This window comes from Myxocyprinus asiaticus, chromosome 39 (genome assembly GCF_019703515.2).
Source record: "Myxocyprinus asiaticus isolate MX2 ecotype Aquarium Trade chromosome 39, UBuf_Myxa_2, whole genome shotgun sequence".
NCBI classification, from domain to species: domain Eukaryota; kingdom Metazoa; phylum Chordata; class Actinopteri; order Cypriniformes; family Catostomidae; genus Myxocyprinus; species Myxocyprinus asiaticus.
The window spans coordinates 25,405,728-25,431,162 of record NC_059382.1 but is presented as its reverse complement, the minus strand read 5'-3'; the positions used below and the strand labels follow the sequence as shown (position 1 = coordinate 25,431,162).

The window sequence follows — 25,435 nt, the reverse complement described above, 5'->3', positions numbered from 1 at the left end:
TTAAATACTCTGTATTTACATTAAAACAATTAAGCATATGATTCAATGTATTTATTGCATTATTGTGTTATTATATTGTACTAACATTTAAAGTAATTACATCTGGAATTAAACTGTTGACCCTATCCTAATCTCAGTATTAGCAAATGTGAATCGTGAGAGTTTCACAGAACCACATATAATGTACACAATAAACACATTAGCCTATATAAATGCTTATTTTTTAATGTAAGTACAGTACATAGTAGTTAAAGACACTTTATATAAGGTTGGACCTATCTACTGAATGTTGCTCTTGCAACTTTTCATATTTTTACTTCCGTCACATTGATTCTATTTCCTCTGCAGTCTTTAGGTGACCCCTTGCATCTCTACTCAGCATGTGGACACGAACATGCCGTTACTCAGCAAAAGCCTCTTGTTCTCATGGGAACATGAGCCTGCCCTCTTAACCCCATTTCCATGACCGTAACAGCATGTAACAGTGTGAAATCAATCATGAATAGTCTTTTATCCTTTGTAAGTGATACTATTGTACTGTTTTGGAATGTATATAATTTCATAAAGCCTACACCCACTGAATGCTAGATTATTATTCCATGTCTGGGAACTGGGAAACTGGTATGAGATTCCACATTGTTTTCATTTTCTGAAACTGTTGAGTACAGCAGGGTCATGGAGGAGGAAGACGTAAAATGGTGTGATGTTCGGCTGAGACTAGGATATGAATAAAACTGGGTGGTCCTTCATTTGAATAAAGGAAATCCTATTAGTTTTCCTTTAGTGAAGCCAACTGAGATTTATTGCCAGTTTTCTTTGAAAATCGTAAGTTTTCATGAGAAAGTGTTGCATTTAGGTGGTATTTCACCAGTTAAAATAAAGCACCAATACCATTGCTTGAGCACAGTGGCCCCAAAAAGTAGTTTTGGACACTTAAGTTACACTAAAAAATGTTTTAATGTCATTGCAATAGATAACACAATACTAAAGCAAGTGTCATCTGCAAGCAAGTGATGCAAGAGCTTTTCTCAGAACTAACTATTTGCAATTACTTAAAACCAGTTCACACAAGTGTAGTTCATCATATTAACTATGGACATGTTCCACAAACATTTGACAACCAGAAAGTGTCCAAATACTTTTGTCTTGATTTTGAATAGTATATCAATTGATTCATAATTTGAAACTGAACCAACTTATTTTTATGATTTTGTTTTTTTATTTTATTATTTGCTTAAAAGTGTTTTTGTGCTTTCTTTAAAGTAAATGCCACTTGGTTAACCATTTTGTTATCCATTGAATGGCATTTATAAATATACTTTTTAGGGCCATGTATGTGATTGAAGGAAGCTAAATATCCAAACCTTCAAATTAAATAATTTTGAATATTCAAAACCAGCTACTCATATGCATTATCTTAACACTCAACACTTTGGCTTAAATAATTCACATTATATACATCTTATGCTAATTTTCCCTGTTCACACATGCATACTTCAAACTGATTCTGCGAAGGCACCTTCCAACAAGAGCATATGAGTGTCAGCTGATGGGAGATTTGAGTGTTACAATACTCATTTAAAGTTGGCGGGTGTGTGAGGCGCCAAAACCAGATTATCCTTTGTGAAGAATGTGACCCCTTTCTACTCAGTGACTTAAGTCCCCTAGCAAGGGCCTAGCAAGGCCAAAGTCTCCCTGCTAGAACAAAGACAATCATAAATGGACTCAATGCACTGCAGATGAGAGAACGTAAAAGGAGGGAAATGGCGTAAATAATCAGGTTACCTGTAAGTACGCTAAATGCACACCATTTAGTAAAAACAAAACCCCATAATGTGGTGTGGAGGAATGTTTTCTTAAACCATGCTCTAGGAGAACCGACACTGCTTGTGTTTACTTTATTCAGCAATCATGTTGAGATACATATGCTTAAAAAAATGATCCGATTGTCAATCTATCATCATAGGATCTATAAAAACAGAGTAGGTAAAACATGCTGCTTATCAAAACAACTTTGCCCCTTACAAAAAATCTAAACTAGCCACAAACTTGCCGCAAATTTGCTGCTTGATATTTTCACATGCAAATGAGCTTGTGATGAGCTGCAAATGTTCACCAGAAGTTTGCAGCTCTTCACCGGTAGTGGTGAACCTCCGGCAAACCTTTGGCAACAATGGACAATTTGCCGCAAAGCTCATTTGCATGTGAAAATTATCTATGGCGAATTTGAGGCAAGTTTGCGGCAAATTTTTGTAAGGGCTGCACATCATGTGGCAAGCTAAATAATTACGTTTCTATAACTACATTTTTGCAAATAGATTTTTGCGTGGCTCGTTGTGTGTATTGTGGCAGTTTCCTGGTGAAATGAACACTAGTGGCGCAACATCAACAAAGACTTGTATGCCCTTTCACACAAATCACAAGTAAAACGGCAGATTATTGGTTCATAAACACTTTTCACAATGCTGTGATACTATGGGTTAGGTTTAGGTTTAAGGTTTAGGGCAGGGAGGCAGGTTTTGTTGATAGAAAACTCAATAGAGCACTAACCTTAAAAACCCCTTCATTTTGGTAGGAAATTTAACTCCCTTTAAGCGCCACACAGTGGACATACCTCAGATCTGCCGCAATATGTGTAAGGAACCACTTGATTTCACAAAAATGTTGCAGCAGTCACAAACTTTTCATGAGATCAGGCTGTGAATATCACTCTCTCTTAAGTTTTCCTCTCTTTTCCCTGTTTCCTCGCTCCCTGGCTCTCTTCGGTTTTCTAGGTCTGCGGGTCACCATGGATGGAGAGTTAGTCTGTACAAGGGGAAACTCTGTTGCCGTATTTATCTCGGGATGTATTGACTGAAGCACTGTGTCATTCTCAATCAGAGTAGGGAGAGGTGTTGTGTCTGTAACATCAGTCAAAATGGTTTCATAGCAGATTCTGATTACACGCCTGTCTTTGGAAGAGTTAGAGGGTCCTACTTTAGATTTCCTTCTTCCCTTAGTGTCCTTCAAACTTTGTTGTCTGTTTTTCCTTGGAGTTGGTGCACTTGATCTTGCTGTTGCAAAGCTTTCCGTTGGATTTTCATGACGGTCTAACCCCAATCTCTCTAGCACTTGGGTTGCCCCAACTGTTACCTCTATTATCTCAGAACCAGTGACCATTAGGGGATCCTCTGTACTGTTTTTTGCTGTAGAGGAACTAATAATTTTCCTCATTCTTTTTCTTCCTTCTCTCTGCCTCAAACTTGGCTTTTTGGTTCTAACAATGGGTGTATTATGTGTAGCTGTAGTGGTGACTACAGGTCCCGTTTCATCCTTGTACTCTGTACTGTAAGGCATCTCCTTTCTTACTGCATTAATGGGACTCTCTGTTGTGGACGTTGCGAGGCTAATGCCTACTGCTGTAACTGTTGAATGTGAATCTCCGGTCAAAAATGATTGGGTAACTTCTGTGGAGGGGGTATATTTTCTCTGCTTTTTCCTTCCACCTCTTTGTCTTAGCTTAGAGTTTCTATCACGTATAGTTGGGGTAATGGGAGTTTTAGGTGAAATTGATGCTAACTTTGTATTGTTTGATTGTCTGTGCTGTAGAATCTCTGGCTCTTTTATTGTGGTGGCTACAACCTCCTGACTGTCATTCGTTGTCCTCTGAGGTTCATCTTGCATCATCTTATTAGAAAGTAGCCCATTTCCCACAGCATCTAACTCACTGTTCATTAAATTGTCTTCCTTTGCGCTTAACCGACTGATCTTCATAGGGTTCTCTACAAAATTGTTCTTACCCATGACCTCTTTTGTTTGACTGGTAGAAGGTTCACCTGCCAGTCCTTCGTCAACCTTTAACACTATCTCAAGTTTTTGATTTCTCTTTCTTCCTTTACCCTTTCCTCGTCTCTTCTTGTTCTCTTTTTTCTTTTTGCCAGGATTTTTCTTACTCTTTTTCTCTGATGACTGTGTCTCTCCTTTACTCGCATCTGTGGATGAGCTTTGTGAAGTGGAAACGGTGGCAAGCACTTTGATGAAGTCCTCTGCAGCCGTGACCACGTTTGTAAGCGAGGGCTCCTCAGGTGTGGTGGACTTAGATTCAGAGAATGTTGACTGCGTTGTGCTCTCTGTGTTCTGAGTCTTGTTTTGCTTTTCTTTGTCCGACTGTTTCTCTTTAGGAGGAGCTAGTGTTAATACATCAATGACATCAATTCCCCCAAAGTCATAGGAGATTGATTCTTTAATCACTGCAATGGGAACTCTGTCATACCTCTTACACCTTTATAATGGAAAGAAGAGAATTGCATTAATTTGGCTAATGAAGGGTATTCTGGAGCATAAGAGGGTGGATTTCCATTTCCATAGAATTTGATACTTACACCCCATACCAGTGACGCTCAACACACTGTTCTTCAAAAGAGAACTCAAAGCAAGGCACTTCAATCACATTAAAGAAGGCTTGTCCAACCACTCGAGATGAAGTGTCATTTACAAGTCTCAGGCATTCTTTTAACCTGTTAGATGCAGACATATGTGCTCATTAGCTTGAATACATATTGAGACAACTGATTTCAAAATGTCAATTTTTTTTAATATTATTTCAGTATTTTTAACTAAAGATAATTATTCTTGATTTTTTTTTCAGCTGTAGCCTGATATTGTATATTATAAACAGTTTAAGACAAAATGTTCTATTCTAGACTGCATAAAGTAGTGTAGTTGATTGATAACGTGGTCATAATTATTTTTTACATCAAGATTAGGTTAAAAATGTATATACAGGCAACATATGTAAAAGGGAAAGTGTATATTTTAGGTGTGTATTTTAAACTGGTCACAATATCTTTTTTCAAGTTTTTTTTTCACCATTTTTGTCACATTGTAGCTATAGCCTACATTTTATAAAAACAGTTTAAGACACAATTTTCCATTCTAGACTTCTGAACATATAGTAGGGTAGTTGATAAATAACATGGTCATGAACTTTTTTAATCAAGATTACAGGTTAAATTTATACTGTATATAGGTTATGTATAAGAACACTGGTAGATATGGTATAGATCTATAGCACCTTCAGCTGACAATCATGTCTCAATTGTCATTTTATGGGTTTTTTATTCATTTGTTGATATCTGTGAATGCATTGTCTATATTGTTTGCTGTTTGTATATGTATGAGTTGAACAGGTGGCAAATGAGTTGCCCCCACAGGGATTAATAAAGCTGTCAATCAATCAATCAATCAATCAATCAATCAATAATAAGGAAAGGTGTATATTTTTAGGTGTATATTTTATATTTGTTTTCAGTTTTTTTTTCCTTCAGTTTAGTTATAACAAACTTACTCATTGTCGCAGTCGCAGTGACTAATGGAGTGCCATTTAATGTTGGTGTATCCATAGTTGGAGGAGAATGCATGGATGACGTATGGGCAGTGGTCATGATCGCGGCAACATTTGTCGGTCTCTGCAAATTCACCTGGAGACAGAAAATTCACATTTATGATCAGAATATATCCTGCACCTGCTACGGTCCGCTCAGTCATCATTTTCACTCATCTTTATTTGCCGTATTCAAAATTAAACAAACATTAAATTCATTGAATTAAACTACTCACCTAATTGATCATAATGATCAGCAATGTTCCCTGCACCGCACCAAAGTGTCCCAGGATACGTGAAGCCTCGCTTGGATCTCCGGAGGGTCTTCTTATTGTTTGCAGCATCCGAATTCGACTCTTTTGGTTGTTTTCTTGTCACGACCACGTTTCTGTCGCCTTTTGGTTTCAACTTATTGCAGTTCGCCTTTGCTTCGGAGACGCCAGTCAAAGTCATCTTCAAATCAGAGTTCATTTTCTGCTCTCTTAAACCGAGTCTACAAACATGCATGAAGGATTTCACTTGCATTTCGTTTAGAATCACAGAGCAGTCGACCAAACCGCCTTTGGAGTCGTGCACAGAGCGAACCTCTTCAATGCCATCGGTGACCTGATGGAGATGATACTCTCCTGCAACTGAACTTTTTGCGCAGAGAGTGTTGTTGAGCATGTAAAACAGTTCTTTGCTCTCTTTTTCTGCATCAAAGATTTCACCTTTGACAAAGTTTCTGTCCAGATAAGACAGAAACACGAAAAACACGGACCACATCGCGACGGGGGAGGGGGGGCAATTTCAGCACCACGAACGTCTCAGACAGCACCTCAGCCTCTCCTGCCCGACGAGTACCGGCCGATTTCAAAGTCTGTTGTGGGTATTAATATGTTGGCGGTCAATAATGGGAGGGGTCTGTCATTTAATGAACCCTTTGCCCCTGGAATGAACTCGAATAGCCGGTGTGCATCTGTTTTCCCCTCGTATTGTCTCTGTGGCAAGTGAACACAATGTGCATTATTTCCAATGCAAGACAGTCCCAGCGCATCAGATATCCCTAACTGTATTTGCAAAAGGAAAATTTGTCTTTCTCTTATTTGCAAGAGGCAAATGTTGCAGGGCGAAACCAGAAGGAACTTTTATTAAAGTAGAATCAATGCAGATTGGATTGGCTTTTCCCCGCTTGATAATAAAATCAGATTTTTAAATGCAGGTTCTTTTTTATCACATCTTGTATTTTTATTTTATTTTTATTTTTTTCTTTCAAATATGCAATTTCAAATGTAGGCTGTAATGGATAGGCTATGTGTGCTTGACCGCAAGTAACCCCCATCATTTCCACATCTCGAGATTTACTTTGATGACGCAGCAAGGAGGAGGTTCCGGTCGGGCTTTCCATAGTAACAAGAGATGGGGTGATTCTTCCGACCCAACGAGATTGGGCATTCTAATTCCACAAAAGGAATGGGTAGTGACCTAATTTGGAACAGTGGACTTTTTCAATGCAGACGGATGGTGATCTCCACGCAGTTACATTTGTTTTCATCTTTTCCTATGGTTACATGGATCGTAACTTTTGGGGACAGACAGAGTTAAGGCGCCAGTAAAGTTAAACAAACAGGCAATTACATTTCGAAGAAAGAAAGAAGGAAAGAAAGAAAGATAATATTATAGTAGCATGTCCCGAGATTCAGCTTTATTCATATTTGTTGACATGGGTTCAAAGTAGGGTTGCCACCTGTCCCGTAAAATACGGGATCGTCCCGTATTTAAAGATAAAATTGCGATTTGTCCTGTATTTAAGCTGGTCAGATGGTGTCACGCTGAAATCGTTCCAGATCGCTAATTTAACATTGATATAAGTTGGAAAATGTGCCTATGGTGGGTAAAGGACCGTCCCAAAAGTCCACAAATGGTGCTAAAGCTGGATTTTTTTTTTCTATATAAATGTTCAGTAAGATCAAACAATATATGAATACAATCACTGAGTCATAAAGACAAGTACAGGTGAAGGAAGAAAAAAAAAATACGTATAAACCAACAAAAATGTATACATAAATAAGATAAAGGAGACAAATAATCAAAAAGATAAAAATAAACATATTTTTAACATATAAAAGTTTTTTTTTTAATAAGTCAGGGGTCAGGAAAGTTCTAATTTCAGCATATAAAAAAGGGTGTACAATTTTTATTAATAACGCATATTAACTCTTAACCCATTTATTGCTAAAACTGTGGAGGATGTGGTTAGGGGCCATGAACCCCCCACTGACCCCCCCCCCCCCCCCCCCCACACACACACACACACACTCTTTAAGTGTCCCTTATTTTAAAACTTCCAAAGTGGCAACCCTAGCTCAAACCACAAACTAAATAACAACAATAACCAAAGAAATTATGAATGTAAAAGTACGCAAGTCCAAATGCACAATATTTATGGTCGGATTTCTAAGACCCCCATTGAGACCCGCAGCAGTGGGCTTTGGCAAAGAAATCAGATTGGTGGGGGGTGGAAACACATGATGTAAAAAATCTTGCTGCTACAACAGTATTTAAAATCCTTTTGAGCTATGACCACAAATGAAAATCTTCACATTGTTTTGGTGCAAAGCTCTACAATGCCTGATGTTGAGGAGTTAGTTATCTTAACACATAGCCTATATATAGGTCAGATATAGGTTCAGATACAGGTAAAAAAATGTACAAGTGTATTGTAAATCTCTGAAAAGACTCAAATTGTTCATTGCACCATGCACAATTGTTCTCATATTGTACTGATTTAATGGACGTAGTCTTGCAAAAAAAAAAAAAAAAAAAAAAAAAAAGAGGTGCAGCTCAGTGGACACCACAGCTTCTGGCACCTTATGTTTAGAGCTTACTGCTTATTTCTTACTATATTGAATCGAATCTTCTGCTAACAACATCTCCATGGAAATTTAAATTTAATATCGTCGATTCAAAGCATTTTCTTTCTTTCTTTCTTTCCCCTATGCATGATCACGTGCATATATCTTGGAGAAGTAACAGTTAAGCTCTGTAAATTGTGAAGCTTATAATTTTATAAAAGCACTTGCATTAATTCTTCTGTTAAAACTTGTGTATTATTTGAGCTGTAGTTGTTTAAATTGTCATTTTTACAATCCTTTTAGGGTTTGTTGACATTACATCGCCATGGTAACGGAGTTGTAAAATTGGCTATAACTTTAAACAGAAAAGGTTAGTAAGTGATGTTATCACACAAAAATAATTTTTACATGCATATCCTTTATGTCTTGTGGCTATACTTTTGAAAAGGTGAGTATTTTAACATTTGCGGATTGGCCACATTGACTTCCATTGTAAGTGCCTCACTGGAACCAAGATTTTTGCTTTTTTGGAAGAAAAGGAGAGACGAGTCAAAATAATGTTTAGTGGTAATCAGTATTATGCCTCAAATGCTGTCGATTGAGCTTAACTTGTAATTAACCCGGAATATTCCTTTGAGGCGTCACAAGGCTGAACATCACTTGCACCTCATCAGTAATGATTGTAGGCTAACATGTCTACTTTTAGAATGCAAACCGAAAAGAAATGCTTTAATACTTTTAGACTTTATGAAGTCTAGCTAGCTAGCTACTCATGTTCAATTATTAAATAAATATATGTACACTTCTTTTATTTAAACTCTCTTATTAGAATAACAGATCAAGCGAATTTACAGTAAAATAACACAAGCAATAACTAGTTTCAAACAAAAATCCAGAGCTCATTATAATAATAAAAGCCTTTTATAAACCAGAGGGGTGGGCTTTAGTGATATGGACCAATCACGTAGCGGGGGGTAAAAATCTATCAGGGAGTCAGATTTCGGCACAACACCTGAATGCGTAAGTATACCCGAGCCTTTAGACTTGCTGAACTTTACACTGAATACATGCCATTGCTGTAGTGTGTTTTTAGAAATCATTCTGTCTTTCCAGAATGGATGTTTTAGCTGTTCCCCAAAAGAGAGAAGAAGGCTGGTACTTGGCACTTATGGCACCAAACACAAAGGGACCAAAGTTTGCATGGCTCGACCCATCAAGACTCTATTGCAACTCACAGGTAGGCTCAATGCATGTTGAAATCCGTTAATTTTTTTCCAAGTAAGTCATTGAATGTCATTGAATCACCTTTGCAACCATGCAATATCAAGTCTAGAAGGTAAAATAAAGCATGTTAGAGTGTGTTTCATTTATTACAGCTGGTAGTTTGATCTCTGGTCAGTGGTTACTGTTTTCTCTTGCCCCTGTGACTGATCCAGGCACTGTCAGATTGTGTGAAGGACCTTCTCAAACCATTCCAGAATGAGACCATTGACCTGGTGGCTGGAATAGATGCCATGGGCTTCATCCTTGGTATAATATTTAGCTTTTTCTTTTTTAGCTGTGGGGCAAGACTGTCTAAAGAGAGACAATATTTTTAGCTCAGTTGACATGCTGCGGGAAAAGTAAATTTAACTCCTGGGCAAAGAGGTTAAAAATAGCACTGGGATACACTTTAGGACATCTGCAAAGAGAGATTTTGAAGGCAGGAATCAAACTCAATTAAATATATACAGTTAGAGTTTTGTGTTTCGATTGTGTTTGGAACCACTTAACTACAGTATGTTTCTCATTATCTTAAAATCTTTTTGACATAAAGGCTTATGCTTACATGATTGAAATGAGTTTTTCTAGAGAAATACAAATTATAAATGAATAATAAAAAAATAAAAAAATTAAATGAGTAGAATTTAAGGATATCCTTATTTTCCAAAAAAATAATTAAATTAAATTATTCTTTATTTTTTAAGATGGTTGAAATAGTGTATTTAGTGTACATAAGAAGGTGGCACCTCATTAAGTTGAAGAATAATCTAGGCAAAGGGTGCATTGCTACAGTACTATAAAGGAATAGTTCACCCAAAAAAAGAAAAAGCTCTCGTCATTTACTCCCTCACGCCGTCCCAGATGTGTATGATTTTCTCTTTTCTGCTGAACACAAAAGAAGATTTTTAGAAGAATATTTCAGCTCTGTAGGTCCATATAATGCAAATGAATGGTGGCCAGAACTTCGAAGCTCCAAAAAGCACATAAAGGCAGCATAAAAGTAATCCTATATGACTCCAGTGGTTTAATCCATGTCTTCAGAAACTATATGATAGGTGTGGGTGAGAAACAGATAAACTAATAAGTCATTTTAAGTCTCCACTTCCGTTTCCATGAATTCACATTCTTCGTGCATATTGCCACCTACTGGGCAGGGAGGAGAATTAATTATAAAAATGGACTTAAAAATTGATCTGTTTATCAACCACACTTATCATATTGCTTCTGAAGACTAAAACACCAGAGTCATGGATTACTGCTATGCTGCCTTTATGTGCTTTTTGGAGCTTAAAAATTTTGGTCACAATTTAAATGCATTGACCTACAGAGCTGAGATATTCTTCTAAGAACCTTTGTTTGTGTTCAGCAGAAAGTTATACACATCTGGGATAGCATGAGTGTGAGTAAATGAGATAATTTTCATTTTTGGGTGAACTATATCTTTAAAGAATCTACAGTGCTGTGAAAAAGTATTTGGCCCCTTACTGATTTCATCTATTTTTGTGTATTTTTCATACTAAATTGTTTTAGATCTTAAGACGAGATATAACATAAAACAAGTAAACACAAAATACAGTTTTCAAATGTGTGTGTGTGTGTGTGTGTGTGTGTGTGTATACCATCACACTACCACCACCATGCTTGACCGCAGGTATGATGTTTTTTTTGTGGAAATCTGTTTGAATTACGCCAGATGTAACGGGACCCGTCTTCCAATGCAATTCCACTTTCGACTCATCAGTCCACAGAACATTCTCACAAAAGGTTTGAGGATCATCAAGGTGTGTTTTGGCAAAATTCAGACGAGCCTTAATGTTCTTCTGGGTTAGCAGTTATTTTCGCCTCGCCACTCTTCCATGGATGGATTTTTTTGGCCAGTGTCTTTCTGATAGTGGAGTCATGAACAGTGACCTTTATTGATGAGAGAGAGGCCTGCAGTTCCTTAGATGTTGTCCTTGACTTTTTTGTGACTTCCTGGATGAGTCGTCGCTGTGCTCTTGGAGGAATTTTGGTAGGTTGGCCACTTCTGGGAAGGTTCACTGCTGTGCCAAGTTTTAGAGATAATGGCTCTCACTGTGGTTATTTGGAGTCCCAGAGCCTTTGAAATAGCTTTGTAACCCTTCCCAGACTGATGTATTTCAATCACCTTTTTCCTCATCATTTCTGGAATTTCTTTCGACCTTGGCATAGTGTGCTACTGGGTGAGACCTTTTAGCCAACTTCATGCTGCTGTAAAATTTCTATTTAGGTGTTGATTTCATTGAACAGGGCTGGCAGTAATCAGGCCTGGGTGTGTCTAGTCCAGCTGAACCCCATTATGAATGCAGTTTCATAGATTTGGGGATTTAGTAACTAGGGGGACAAATACTTTTCCACATAGGCCCAGTTGGTGTTGGATAACTTTTTTGCTGCAATAAATAACATCTTTTTAAAACTGTTTACTCAGTTTGCCTTTGTTTTATGTTTTTGTTTGAATGTTTGAAACAATTTAGTATGAGATATATACAAAAACAGAAGAAATCAGGATGGGTGCAAATCATTTTTCACAGCACTGTAAAATACAGTACAAGACAATTTTGGTTTGTTTAATAGTTTTTGTTACTACACAATTCCCATATTTGTGAAAATAGAACAGAATAACTTTTTGTTTGAAGCGGCATATGTTACTACCCTGGCTTTCAACCATGACGGTATTTGGAAAATGATTTTCCAACTATCTGTTCAGTAACTTGAGTATGACAGAGATCTAGTCAATGAATAACTGAAACAGTTTAACTTTTTCTTGCATTTTCAGGGTCAGCAGTGGCCATGACTTTAGGAAAAGGGTTTTTGGCCATTCGAAAAGCAGGGCACTTATGTGTTCAAACTCACACTCAGGAGTACAGTGACTACTCTGGACGGGAGAAACTCATGGAAGTGCGTGTTGATGTCTTAAAACCAGGTGCTGACGTCTGTGTATATACAGTTTCAATATTTCAATAAAGACAATGGATAACCGTTTGTCGCTCTTTTACAACTGAACAACTTACAATGTTGTTAAAGCCATTTGAAAAGGTAAAGAGGAAAGTTTGAAAGGTTCTGACGTCACAACTGAATGTATCACTTACTGTTGCATATACTGTATGTAATGTTTGCACTGTATATTCTAAATTGTCAATCAGCTCTTCTGTTTAATCCTTATTTACCATGCAATGAAATAATTTAGAAATTTAGTAACACTGCAGCGTCATGTTTTGATGTACTTCAGGTCTACGCGTACTTGTAGTAGACCAGTGGATCGAAACTGGAGGAACAATGAGAGCAGCTATCAAACTGGTGGAGAATCAGGGAGCTACTGTTGCAGGTAAGTATAAAACACCTAATAAAATAAAGAGATGTTTTGAAACACAGCAGCACCCATCTGTTTTCAATTTATACACAGAATTGGATATTTAGGTGGTTTTTGATCCTCCCTTTAAGAATCACTATCAAAATAAATGATACAACTAAGGTTTCACTGGTGTTGGGTTTATTGACATTCTTGTTACTGTAAGGTTATTGACTCAAGTTGCCGCATGCAACACAAAAGATTTGGACAGCTGGATTTTATAAGGGTGTAATAACTCCCACTGTTGAATGAATAGCCACTTGGATCACTAATCAATAGTCTTGATCAATTTTCCTCTGTTCTTTGCAGGTATTGCTGCTGTAGCCATTGAGAACAGTGAGGGAGGGAAATGGCTAAAGGAAAACTACAAGTATTCCCACTGCATTCCAAATGAGCTGCAAACTCAGATAGACAATCAGTACCTGGAATCTTTTAAGAACTTCAGTTGTTAAACTTGTTGAAATAATGAAGGGGTTATTAAGGAAAGTGAAATCCGTTTGCAATAACAATGTCTAAGAGGCTGTGACATGCATTTTTGATAGAGTATGACATTGTGCGGAGAGGTATGGATCTTTGTTTTTTTAGGGTTAAAATGATTTGCCCCATTACCCTTAACATTGTGTCTTTAAAACTACCAAGGACTAAATTTGGAAAATTAGGCCAAATCCTCACCAAAAACAGTGCATAAATTCAGTCATCTTGGTCAAATGTAGTCTTTGACTGTTGTGGTTGTTTAGCCACAATTACCAGTAGAGGCCACTATCACATTGTAAAGTCAGATTTCCAACTGTATTACTAACATGAAAATGCTAAATCATAATGAATGCAATATACATAAAAAAAAAAAAAAAAAAAAAAATATATATATATATATATATATATATATATATATATATATATATATATATATATATATATATATATATACACACACACTGTATATATATATATTTAATCACAGTACTAATTTGATTATACTGATAATACTATCTTTATATTGTGAGAGGCTTGGTTTGTATTCAAATAAATGGCTCATTTAAGACAAAGGCATACATCTATTTTATTTTTAATAATAAAAATCAAAAAATGTCCAGCACAAAAAAATGCATACAACTGTGCAAAGTCATAATACTTATGTTTTTAGAGAAAATATCATTTTGAAGCTATATGATGAAGTAAATCTTCTCTAACTTTGAGCTTGATTATCCTTTTAACAAATAGGATATCGGACATAGAAAAATACTATAACTGTTTATTGCTTTTTGTGCAACTCATGCATGATCCTCTTGTGTACCTTTTAAAATAATGGCCGACTGTAAACTAAGCAAAGATATTTAAAACACAAAATGTATTAGTACAGTACTACAATCACTCATATAGAAAATATACTTGGAGCTATTGCATAAATTGTGCATAGTCCTCTTGGGAAAGAGAATATCTCTTTGCCACAAAAATTAAAACCTCATGATATCCAACAAAAGAATGTTTTCTTTTGTCCAGCAGAAATTCGGTTCCACCCTATTAAAAACAAACCGCACTGCTCACTGTACATTCCTTTAGTTGAAATAATGTCCATACCACTTTTCTTGTCCTTTTGATTCTCCCTATTAAGTACATGTGTATTTGCATGCATGTTTTGCTTTGCTCCCACTATACGTCTGTGCAAATTTGAGCATTTTCACAAGGTCGCTCTTTACTGGCAACAGTTGGGCTGTTTCTTCTTGGAAGTTACATTCAGGTTGTCTGAGTTGCTGTTGATTTCTGTGTGGAGAAAGAAGTTTACAGGTTTAATTAATGTATTTTCAAATTAAATGTCTCTGGTGTTAAACTGTGCATGATTCATCAGCGAACGTTATTCTGCATAAAACGTTTGGTGTCATATTCTTTGATTAAAATTCAATAACTTAATTTGCCTTTAGAAATGACTTTTATGTAACCAATGATACTCAGGCAGCATCCTTGTTAACCAATAATAATATTAACCAGTAATATCATAGCCCACTTTTCATGATCTAATCAAATCCTTATAGGGATTGTTTGAATATTACACAGCTCTCTGTTCCCATTTACATGCACTGTTTAAGAGGTGTACTCGTTACTCAAGTATACATGCGGCTCATTCAGTAAGCAGCTTTCTCCACTGCCACGTAAGTTTCCCACGACGCTTGTGTAAACACATGGCATCCGAGGAAGGCTTGACTATTTCACTCTGTTGATTCACTTTATTTCCAGATATTCTAGAGTTGCTGATGTGTTTGTTTCCTTAACTTACTATCGCGACCTGCAGCTGAACTGGGACGCAGTGCGGCCTTTCCCTCTTACATAAAACTCTGGGATTCCCCCATTGTATAAGTGCATACATGCGGATGTTAGGGACAGTCGATATTTTACATTCATGTGTATAAATGGGTATAGTTTATAGTGTATGTGATTTTCCCACTGTACTCCCAGAAATGTTGAATTCATTCCGCAGTGCTGACATGTTGTTGGGCTCCATCCTATGACGTTTGATATCCCGGTCTGTTTTATGCACGCGCACTCACAACGCTGCATATGCATTTACATTACCACATAAGCCGCATTCTCTGAGAGAAACATAGGTGTGTTAAACCGCTTTCTCTTAATCCCTTAAAAAGCGTAAGGAAATCGGCATTCTTGTTTACATGGCGTTTCAGAATGCCGCTTTCTGCTAAAACCCTGGAATATACTATTTTCTTAAGTGAATGTATACGTGGTTAGTGTAGCTGTGCTAGATTCATGTCTCTCCTGCATCACCATGTTGAGGTTGTTTTTGCATCACTGACCGGCTGACTGTATATTATCCCCTTATAAACTTAAATAAATGTTGTTTTTCACTCAATAGTTCACAATTTAGAAGTTAATTGCGATGTGAATGCGGTTTCATGTTGTGTTCGATTCTAAGGACATAAACATACTTTATGGAAGTATGCATACAAAGATGCAAGCGTTTGGACAAATCATTGCCAATGCGTGGTCCAGTTGAACACGCTAAAGGCCGATTTATACTTCTGCGTCAAACCTATGCTGAAGGCTACGCGTAGCTACGGCAGTTACGGCGTAGCCTGATGTGCACCTCTTCAAAACTTTTACTTCAATGCATACACAACAGCTGTGATTGGTCTACTTTAACCAGAGACTGCTTCCCAGGATGATAAAAAGGATATCTGAGGTTGCGTCGCATTTTATCCAAGTTTATTTTAATATCCATGCATTATATTACATTGTGTTTGGATTCAGGACCATTAAAGCAATTGTCTCAATCGGGAGTATCTGCTGTATTTTATTTTTTTTTTTTGTTCTGTTTGTTTCACGAAGTTACGACCGAAACGCGACGTGACAGCTTATAAACTCTAAAATCTTTTTTTCCTCTGGGCCTTGATATGAATTTAATACGTGAGTGCAATAATATGTTTTGTATTCTAATCGCGAACTTGATTCGGCACAATGATTTGACGGTATGTTTGACAGTATGTGTACAGTAAATAATCATTCATAAGTTATGGACACAGAACACTTCTAATTTTTCAGCAAATTAAAAAGCAGCTGGTCAGAGTTGGTTATATTGTCTATATGCATTGTAAAGTATTTAAAACGACACCTATTTTGTGTTATTCTGGCGAGTAGTCATTAATTAATTTGACGATTTCTTTCTACATGGAATGTCAAACGTATGCAAAAATATTTATGTATTATTATTTAAGCGACTCAAGAGCAAGCGTACAGTAATTTCCTAATTTATTTTCTGCTTGCAATGCAGGCAACATGAATAATAAATAATATGTACCTACATTTCAACATGTTCACATACTTTGAAATCATTTTTGATGCTACAATAATCTAATAAATACTTCTGAATCCAGAAATAACATTGCTTGTTTTGCTTTTGTTTATTTATGAAACATATAGTTAGCATTTTGGCTGTGTACTCACAGAACGACAGACACGCCAATGCAGAACTATAAATGCAAACCTACGCATTGGCCACTACGTGGAGCCTACGCCTTAGGTTCGACGCAGAAGCATAAATTAACCTTTAATGTGCGTTCTTGTGTTACTGTGGCGGTCACAAACCTCAGTACTCAAGGGGGCGATAGAGTTACCTTCAGAAGTCTGTGCCATTAAACTGGATGTGTTATTAATCCGGCAGTTTGCTATAAAAGTGTCGACTTTGCCTTACATACTCCGGAATATTCTCTCCAAACTGTTGCTCTGCCATGACAGTAGTTGACTTGAAAACTCACCGTAGAAGTAGATAGTTCACAATAATGTCCGCTATAGCGCCCCTTGAGGCAACGTTGAGAATGCAACGCATACTTGCGTTGTGTTATGAATAGAAGTCTGACACACTGGAACGCAACTATGCAAGAAATCACGTTTGCGTAGCTAAAAGCGTCTGTGTTCACGTACTTGTGCAGAGTATGTTTCGGCCTCAAGACGATAGTCATATTCATTCGTTTCTGCAACATCAGTGCAACTGTGTGTTGAGATGTCCGACTCACTACTTACGAACAACTTCCCCAATACGTCTGGATCCACTTTTCTCAAGTTCTGCCAGCACATTCGCCTCAAAAGTTAAAGATGCCACTCGGAAGAAAAACTCTCTCACATTCTCCCCTACAATCATGACAATGGTAATTAAACAATGAAAACTTATGAAATGGTAGCAAAATGTACAGTATACCCTATACTATATACTACAGTATAATACGTTTTTGTACAGTATAATTGTTAAATGTATCAGCTGAGTGAAATGTTCTCGTATGACAAGTTATCACACCCTAACAGTAGCAGATCCATTGTCTCAGATCCAAAGGTGTTACACCTCTTCTAATGCATGCTAGTTAAGTAACAACTCACCAGATAAGGCAGACACAGCCCAGTACTCCGCTTTCATCTGATCTGCTAGTTTAATGGCATCCTGCTCAATCAGTTCATACTGGGCAGGAGACTGAAGGAAAACATATTGTCTTTAACATACATAATCACTTTAGGATTACGTGTCCATTAACTTTAATTTGATTTTGAATTACGATAAAAAGTAGCACTCACACTCAGATCTTTCTTTGTGCCAACCAAGAAGAGTAACACACTAGTAGGATCATTCTCTTTCATTGCATCCTCCAGCCATTGCCTTTATGAGAGAATGGTACATTTAACTGTTTGAAGCATACTGTGGAATTGTTAATCCAGAGGACAAATTTACAGGATAGTGTCAAAGAATATGCAATTTACCTTGTATGCTCCAGTGATGCCACGTCAGTTAAATTAAACACAATAATTACAGCTGGAAACAGGAAGTGAAAAAGAATATGGGCTCTATCCAAAATGAGGAACAAAGTTTCAATGGGAATTACTAATAGATTTAGATATTGTATTAAAGGTACAGTACAGAATTCTGTGCTCTCTGTCGGCATCTGTGGTTGAAACGTAAAATTGAAAGTTGTACGTCAGTTGTGCTTCAGCACTGCTCTTCTGTGCAGATTAACCTGATGGTTTCAGGTATAAACATGGTTGCCTGTATCACCACATCAGAGCGAATCTGATCGGAGAAGACGTATATCCAAAAAATATGTAGTCTGAGGAAGTACGAAGCATATCTACCATCAGACCTTCTTTTCTTTATTTACGGACATGACGTGAATATGCAAGAAATGACAGAAGCCTGAAGTTTCTAACCAAATTGAACCTGTCAACTCAGGTTCATAATATGGTAAAACTATTATTGTTGGCTTACCGTATAGACTAGGAGTAAGTCAAGAATGTTGTTCTGAAGACAGAATTTTTAATGTACTGGGTTGGCTTAAATAAAATGTTATTTTGTTCATTTCTAATGAAAAATTAAATGAGAAATCCTCCTTAGTGTACCTTTAATGATTATAAATTATTAATATTACACAATAATAGATACAATTAATATAAAAATATCATTAGTATAATAAAAATATCATTATATTATAATTTAATATATTTATTATTTAATATTACTTTAAATAAGTCACTTTACCCTGAGCTCCTCTGTAGTATGTGGAGGCAATGCATTTAAATCTCTCCTGTCCTGCTGTGTCCCACCTGGAGAATAAAAGCAAAACAATAAAAATAAAAAACTTTAAAATTACAAAAAAAACAAAAAAAAAAACAAATGCTTGTGATTACAGATGTGACATGGAAGGTGGGTCATACTTACAATTGTAGACTGAAGGGGACTCCAAGAACTTCAAACCTCTCCATCTCAAAGTCAACGCCAATGGTGGCCTTGTAATTCTTGTCAAACACATCTTTACAAAATCTAGGACAATGCAAAAAGATGCAATTACCATATTAAGCCATATACATTATGTTGTCATTAGTGTCGTTGACAAATAAGGTTGTCCGAGGTGATAAAAACAGAAATATTTTACAAATCTAGTTTAAAACACGTGTCAAGTTCTTAGAAATGTAATCTTTGTGTCCAATTTGGTTTCATAAATTTTTGAAAAACCTTTACAGCATTTTCTGCAAAAAAACAAAAACATAATATGACTTGAAAATGTCATGTGGTGTAACCATTAAATAAAAGGTACATTTCTTGTACCTTGAAAATATGAGACTGTACACAACTTAATCGTTAATAATAATAATACAAAAAAGTTGTCAGACACATTTTTAATATTACATACAAAGAATATCTTTTGGAGTCAAGAATATAGTGTTCTCAGGGTTACACCAAATGACCTGACCAAAATGTGCCTTTACATAAAAATGTATTTTAAAACTTAACTCAAGGGTTCTTCTGTTTTAAAGTTTTTATCAACATAAACAACAACATGGCAACCACATGTTGGTTATACGACATGACAAAAGTTTTTCAAATATTGTTTCACTTCTTTAAAAAAAAATAAAATAAATAATAAAAATAAATAAATAAATAAAAAAAATATTTTATATATATATATATATATATATATATATATATATATATATATATATATAAAATATCATTATCTACTACTCATGCATGCCAACATTTATTTTTTAAATAATTTCATCTTTTAATGAGACTTTGATTAATTTTACCATCTCTGGATGGTTACACCACATGGCGTTGACTTTAAGCCTTTAAACTTTTGTGTGAATCACATTTTTTATGTATTTTTGAACAATTTAAAAGATCTGGCCCCCCTAAAAAAGTGCATCATGCCACTGACCCATTAAACATCAATCAGTAAATTCTGAATTCTGCAGCTCTGCTCACCTGTTAATCAAGCAGGTTTTTCCCACAGCCAGATCGCCCACTACGATGACTTTAGAGATTTTAAACCTACTGGTCAAACAGGGAAAGAGCGAGGGACCATTGTTGCACCTACCATCTAACCCATTCAGAAAATGTGAAATAATTATCCCAAGAACACTGATTCAGCAAAACTGTAGGCAATAAATTAACATCTCACCCCACTGTTCCAGTCCTCTGCTGCTGACAGGCCGTCTTCACCTTGCTGTGGAACTCATCCTCTGTCTGCAGAGCGGCACCTTTGTTGAAGCACTACAACAGGAGTGAATATCAGCACTTTAGGTAACACTTGAGGAAATGGTCCAGACGAGTGCTCTCACCAAACAATGGCATCAGAGCATTGTACTTAAAAGACATACCTTAGGAAGCTGGCCGATTATGCGGTCTTTTCGTACAGGGGGCAGCACACTCATGATGAGGTTTCTGCAGGATAACCACAAAGTTATGAATCACAGCTTGGCATTTTTTAACATGGCACAACTGTGGGATGCCTGGGTAGCTCAGCAGAGGTGGGTAGAGTAGCCAAAAACTACTCAAGTTAAAGTACAATTACTTAAAAAAAATTACTCAAGTAGAAGTAAAAGTACTAACATAAATAATTAAGAGTAAGAAAGTATCCAATTAAAAGAGTACTCAAGTAATGAGTAACTTGTTACTTTCACAAATGACATAATAGACGTTAACTTCCCTATATTCCATTACATAATACACATTTAACATGTATTACAGAGTTATTATTATTATTATTAATGGAAATTCTGTCATCATTCACCATCATGTTGTTATTAGGAGATATTAGACAGAATTTCTGTCTGAGTCACTATTTACTTTCAGTGAATGTTTTTTTTTCTCCATATTTTGAAAGTGAATGGTGACTGAGACTGTCAATCTCTAACATTCTGTCTAACATATTTTGTGTTCCACAGAATATAAAGCATCACACTGGTTTGGAACAACATGAGGGTAGGGAAATTATGACAGAATATTAAATTATGGCTGAGCTATCACTTTAAAGAGATAGTTTACCCAAAAATGGAAATTCTCTCATCATTTACTCACCCTCATGCCATCCCAGATGTGTATGACTTCCCTTCTTCTGCAGAACACAAATTAGGATTTTTAGAAGAATATTTTAGCTCTGTAGGCCAAAATTTTGATGCTCCAAAAAGCACATAAAGGCAGAATAAAAGTAATCCATAAGACTTCAGTGGTTTAATCCATGTCTTCAGAAGTAATATGATAGGTGTGGGTGAGAAACATATCAATATTTGTCATTTTTTGCTAGACAGCAGGGGGCAATATGCAGAGAAGAATGTGAATCATCAAAAACTCAAGAAGAAGAATGTGAAAGTGATCTGTTTCTCTGTTTCTCATCCACACCTATCACATCATTTTTGAAGATACCGAATTAACCACTGGAGTCTTATGGATTACTTTTATGCTGACTTATGTAAAATGTTGCCACCCATTCACTTGCATTGTATGGACCTAAAGAGCTGAGAAACTCTTCTAAAAATCTTCATGAGAGTTCAGCAGATGAAAGAAAGACATACACATCTGGGGTGGCATGAGGGTGAGTAAATAATGAGAATTTTAATTTTTGGGTGAACTATCCCTATAAGGGCTCTTCTTAGATCTGGATGACTTTGTCAACAAGAGAGGTTTGGAAACATTTCTAGTAATTATTACAGTGAAAACATGAAAATGTCCCACAAGGACATTATATATAATGCTGAAATATAAACCAAAGCAAGATCATGTTTTATTAATGCCTACTTTAGCTATTTCATAGCTTTTAAAGTCCTGCATGGATTCTTATTTCACTGTAGTTACAGTTTTCAGTGTTGAAAGAATTTAGATCATTAGTTCTGTACAGCAGTACCGCCGCTCTCTAAACGCACAGTACGAAGCCTGCGCAGGGCACCAACCCCAGTCGCGGAACACTCGCTGCGTCTGTAACCACCCCCTATCCACTATATTGTGCACTATTTCGGGTGTCTCCCATTTTGTAGGAGTGTCTGAATTCTGAGTGAGCCACTCATTCCCTTCTTTTGTTCACTCATTATTACCCAAAATGCACTCTAATTTCGAGTGTACATTTGATGTACACTCGACGACGGTTAATTGCCCACAATCCACCATGGGGAAGACGTACGAGCTGGAAGTTACTGCTTCCTTCACTCCTGCAATGTTTTATTTCATGCTGAATGTAGTAAATTACTTTTTGACAAATCATTACTTGATTAACATAATAACATATAGAGAGGCAAAACATACAGATACATTTTAAAATGTACTCTTTATTTGATCAAATGTGTTTACTCTTTATATTAACACACAGTATATATTAAAAATGACAAACAGAATGAAGATTTATTGTATTAATATATTATTTAATAAGAATAACAAGTAAGGCCCAAGTATTTAAAAATTTCATATGTGACGTTGTTTCTGAAACAGCCCCAGAGCTCCGACGCTCGGTGTATACGTCAGCGTCCAAATCACTCATTTCATTCACTTACTGCTGAGATAAAATGCACTAACTGCCATTCACTATATAGGAAATAGGAAAACGATTTCGTTCACAGCCAGTCTCTCTTCGCCATCTGATCGCCTCGCGCCCGCACATCTCTCACGTGCACGCCCCGCGTCCCTCGCTGTGCACAAACAGAAATGCTGTCTGTTCACGCTCCAGTTGTCAATCACACGAATGGCAGAGCAAAAGGCATTTATTTACACATATCTTGGATGTTTACATGCTTACATTTATACAGTTAATCCAACCAAAGTAGATGCAGTAGTTGCCAGTACCCCCGCAAAGGCACGGGGTAAACGCGTAAATACTGCTCATGACATGCGGGATGCGGGACAAAGCGCACTGATATATTGCTGCACTGATTTAAAAGTGTACACTTAAAAACTGATGTCATAAGAGCCCAGTTACAGAATCACCCTGAAAATGACCATCACATTACACAGAAAAGCCCACGCTAGGATTAAAGCCAAAACATACCTCAGTGTGCTGCCTTAAATTGGAGTTGTGATTTTAATCTTGAAATATCTGCTTGTCTTGGTGTTAAATGAAGGCATTGCATGACGAAACTATTCTTTTTTTCACTGTGCGGAGCGAAGAAAGTGTTTCACTTTGAAGAGTTTGATGCTGCAGCAGTGATTGAGTGACAGTCTGCGACACCAGCTCAGCGCGCGCAGCTGTATGAACTTCCGCTCTCGTAAAAGTCCCATTCAATAATCTCTCAATAAATTACACATTAATTAAAATGAATCCCAGTAATGTAACGACAGGAACGCCACCCATTGTAAAGAAGTAAAAGTTAAAAAAAAATCATTAGAAATTTACTTGAGTGAGAGTAAAAAGTACCCACTTTTAAACCTACTCTAAAAGCAAAAAAAAATTCAAAAAGTTACTCAAGTAAACGTAATGGAGTAAATGTAGCGAGTTACTACCCACCTCTGTAGCTCAGTAAGTAAATACGATGACTACCACACCTGGAGTCACAAGTTCGAATCCAGGGTGTGCTGAGTGACTCCAGTCAGGCTTCCTTAGCAACCAAATTGGCCCAAGTCGCACGGGTTAACCTCCTCGTGGTCGCTATAATGTGGTTCGCTCTCGGTGGGGCGCGTGGCGAGTTGTGCGTGGATGCTGCGGAGAGTAGAGTGAAGCCTCCACAGGCCCTAGGTCTCCGCTGTAACACGCTCAACAAGCCACGTGATAAGATGAGCGGGTTGACGGTCTCAGATGCGGAGGCAACTGAGATTCGTCCTCCGCCACCCTGATTGAGGCAAGTCACTACGCCACCACGAGGACTTTGAGTGCATCGGGAATTGGGCATTCCAAATTGGGGAGAAATTTTATTTTATTAAAAAAAAAAATATATAACATGGCACAACTGTAACGTGAAAGGAATGAGTAATGACTGTTCAGAATTAGGCTATAGGTTTAGACTTGTGCTCTGCTCAATTAAACATGCTTGCAGAGTATGAAATAATGATCAAATCAGGCCTTTATGATTTGAGCATATCAGAACTCAATAAAAATGAGTAAGTAGGAATTGATTAGTAAGAGTGTTCAGTCACTGTAAAAAGTGGTGATCTTGTAACATTCTTCAGGAGTTCTTTCTACCTGATATAATTTGCAACAAAGAAAACACCTCAATACTTTTTTTAGCGGTCTGTTTTTCATATTTTATCTCCTTTTAATCTAATTTTGGTGCAATAATTGCAGGTTACAGCTACACACTTTTTACGACACTTCAGAGTTTTGGTAAGTAGTTACAGTTAAGAGTTTGAACAGTAACATTTGAAGAACAAACATAAACTAAATACTCAATGTTTCTTTCTTAGTCGCCACAAAATCAAAGCAGTATTTCGTAACATTGTTAATAAAGCGGTAACGCGGTTGCTGCGAACAAACCTGTACTTACCTCGGCACGGAAAGATGTTTCTATGTTTGTAAAAACCGCTCGTTTCCAGAGACAGTGGCGTTTTAAAAAGCTTTATCAGTTCATGGAAGAGAAAACAAACGGTGAAGGGGAAAACAAAAGGTGGTTTTAGCACTGATCCATCGCACACAGTTCCAGAGTTTCTGAAAAAACAGCAGGATATTCCTCCGAACCACGGAAGTGCGTACAGATGGATTTGGTCTTCTCCAGCAATCCAAAACCCCGATCTCTTTGAGGAAAGACGGATAGCAAACGCCCTCTACAGCCCCCATTGCGTTATCAGTCCAGTTATTGATTAGGCCTCTTCAGTCCTACAGAGTAATGCGATTGTTAACACGAGTCGCTTATGAAAGCTCTTATTGTTAGACTTCGATGTTATTTGTCAAATCATTAAGCGGGGGTTGCCTGACCACCTTGCGGAAAAAATTAAATAAAAATAAAAACCTAGCTAAAATCATCCAAAACTTGTTTGCTATTATTATTATTGTTGTTATTACACACACAGGTATAATGTGCTTAGGGTTGCAAATAAAGCTCGCAAAATGGTATGAATAAATACAAAAATTGTGTTAAGACATATTTTGTGTGCATTGCATTTTGTAACCATTTTGTCAAGCATTCTAACATTTTTAACGTCAACGACCTTTAGAAAGCAGCTGTGTTCGTAAAGACACCTTATCAGAATGTGCTGCGTATGTCCAAGCTGAAAGGAATAGTTCACTGAAAAATGAAAATTTCACCAGATGTGTGACTTTCTTTCTTCTTAGACGAATATTTCAGCTCTGTAGGTCCTCACAATGCATAGGTAACAACTTTTTGAAGTTAATTTAAAAAAAACTAACCAAAAACAATAGAAGAAGA

At 36.8% G+C, this 25,435-nt stretch overlaps 3 protein-coding genes across 5 annotated transcripts; 1 reads left to right on the top strand and 2 right to left on the bottom strand.

The window, feature by feature from the left end:
- Window positions 1-1,887: 1,887 nt before the first annotated feature.
- Window positions 1,888-6,168, bottom strand: LOC127429692 (uncharacterized). Its single transcript, XM_051678786.1, has 4 exons — window positions 5,599-6,168; window positions 5,327-5,459; window positions 4,362-4,496; window positions 1,888-4,261 (listed from the first exon to the last, which is right to left on the bottom strand). The coding sequence occupies exons 1-4, from the start codon at window positions 6,125-6,127 to the stop codon at window positions 2,707-2,709; spliced, it is 2,352 nt and encodes a 783-aa protein (XP_051534746.1). The 5' UTR covers window positions 6,128-6,168; the 3' UTR covers window positions 1,888-2,706.
- Window positions 6,169-9,255: 3,087 nt separating this feature from the next.
- Window positions 9,256-13,679, top strand: zgc:174895 (uncharacterized protein LOC100126024 homolog). Its single transcript, XM_051678709.1, has 5 exons — window positions 9,256-9,433; window positions 9,633-9,726; window positions 12,254-12,400; window positions 12,707-12,802; window positions 13,136-13,679. The coding sequence occupies exons 1-5, from the start codon at window positions 9,311-9,313 to the stop codon at window positions 13,276-13,278; spliced, it is 603 nt and encodes a 200-aa protein (XP_051534669.1). The 5' UTR covers window positions 9,256-9,310; the 3' UTR covers window positions 13,279-13,679.
- A 108-nt stretch (window positions 13,680-13,787) lies between these two features.
- On the bottom strand, window positions 13,788-24,963 carry LOC127429575 (ras-related protein Rab-34-like). 3 transcript variants are annotated; one of them, XM_051678697.1, is made up of 11 exons: window positions 24,557-24,963; window positions 20,474-20,537; window positions 20,275-20,366; window positions 20,079-20,147; window positions 19,032-19,133; window positions 18,852-18,916; window positions 18,080-18,131; window positions 17,897-17,978; window positions 17,705-17,795; window positions 17,347-17,461; window positions 13,788-14,587 (listed from the first exon to the last, which is right to left on the bottom strand). In XM_051678697.1, coding segments are annotated over exons 2-11 (723 nt in total). In that variant the 5' UTR covers window positions 20,528-20,537; window positions 24,557-24,963; the 3' UTR covers window positions 13,788-14,586. The 3 variants fall into 3 exon arrangements, with proteins under 3 accessions (XP_051534657.1, XP_051534655.1, XP_051534656.1); XM_051678695.1 differs by having other exon boundaries at window positions 13,799-14,587; window positions 17,354-17,461; window positions 24,557-24,957; XM_051678696.1 differs by having other exon boundaries at window positions 13,803-14,587; window positions 17,354-17,461; window positions 20,079-20,144; window positions 24,557-24,953.
- Between the last annotated feature and the right edge of the window lie 472 nt (window positions 24,964-25,435).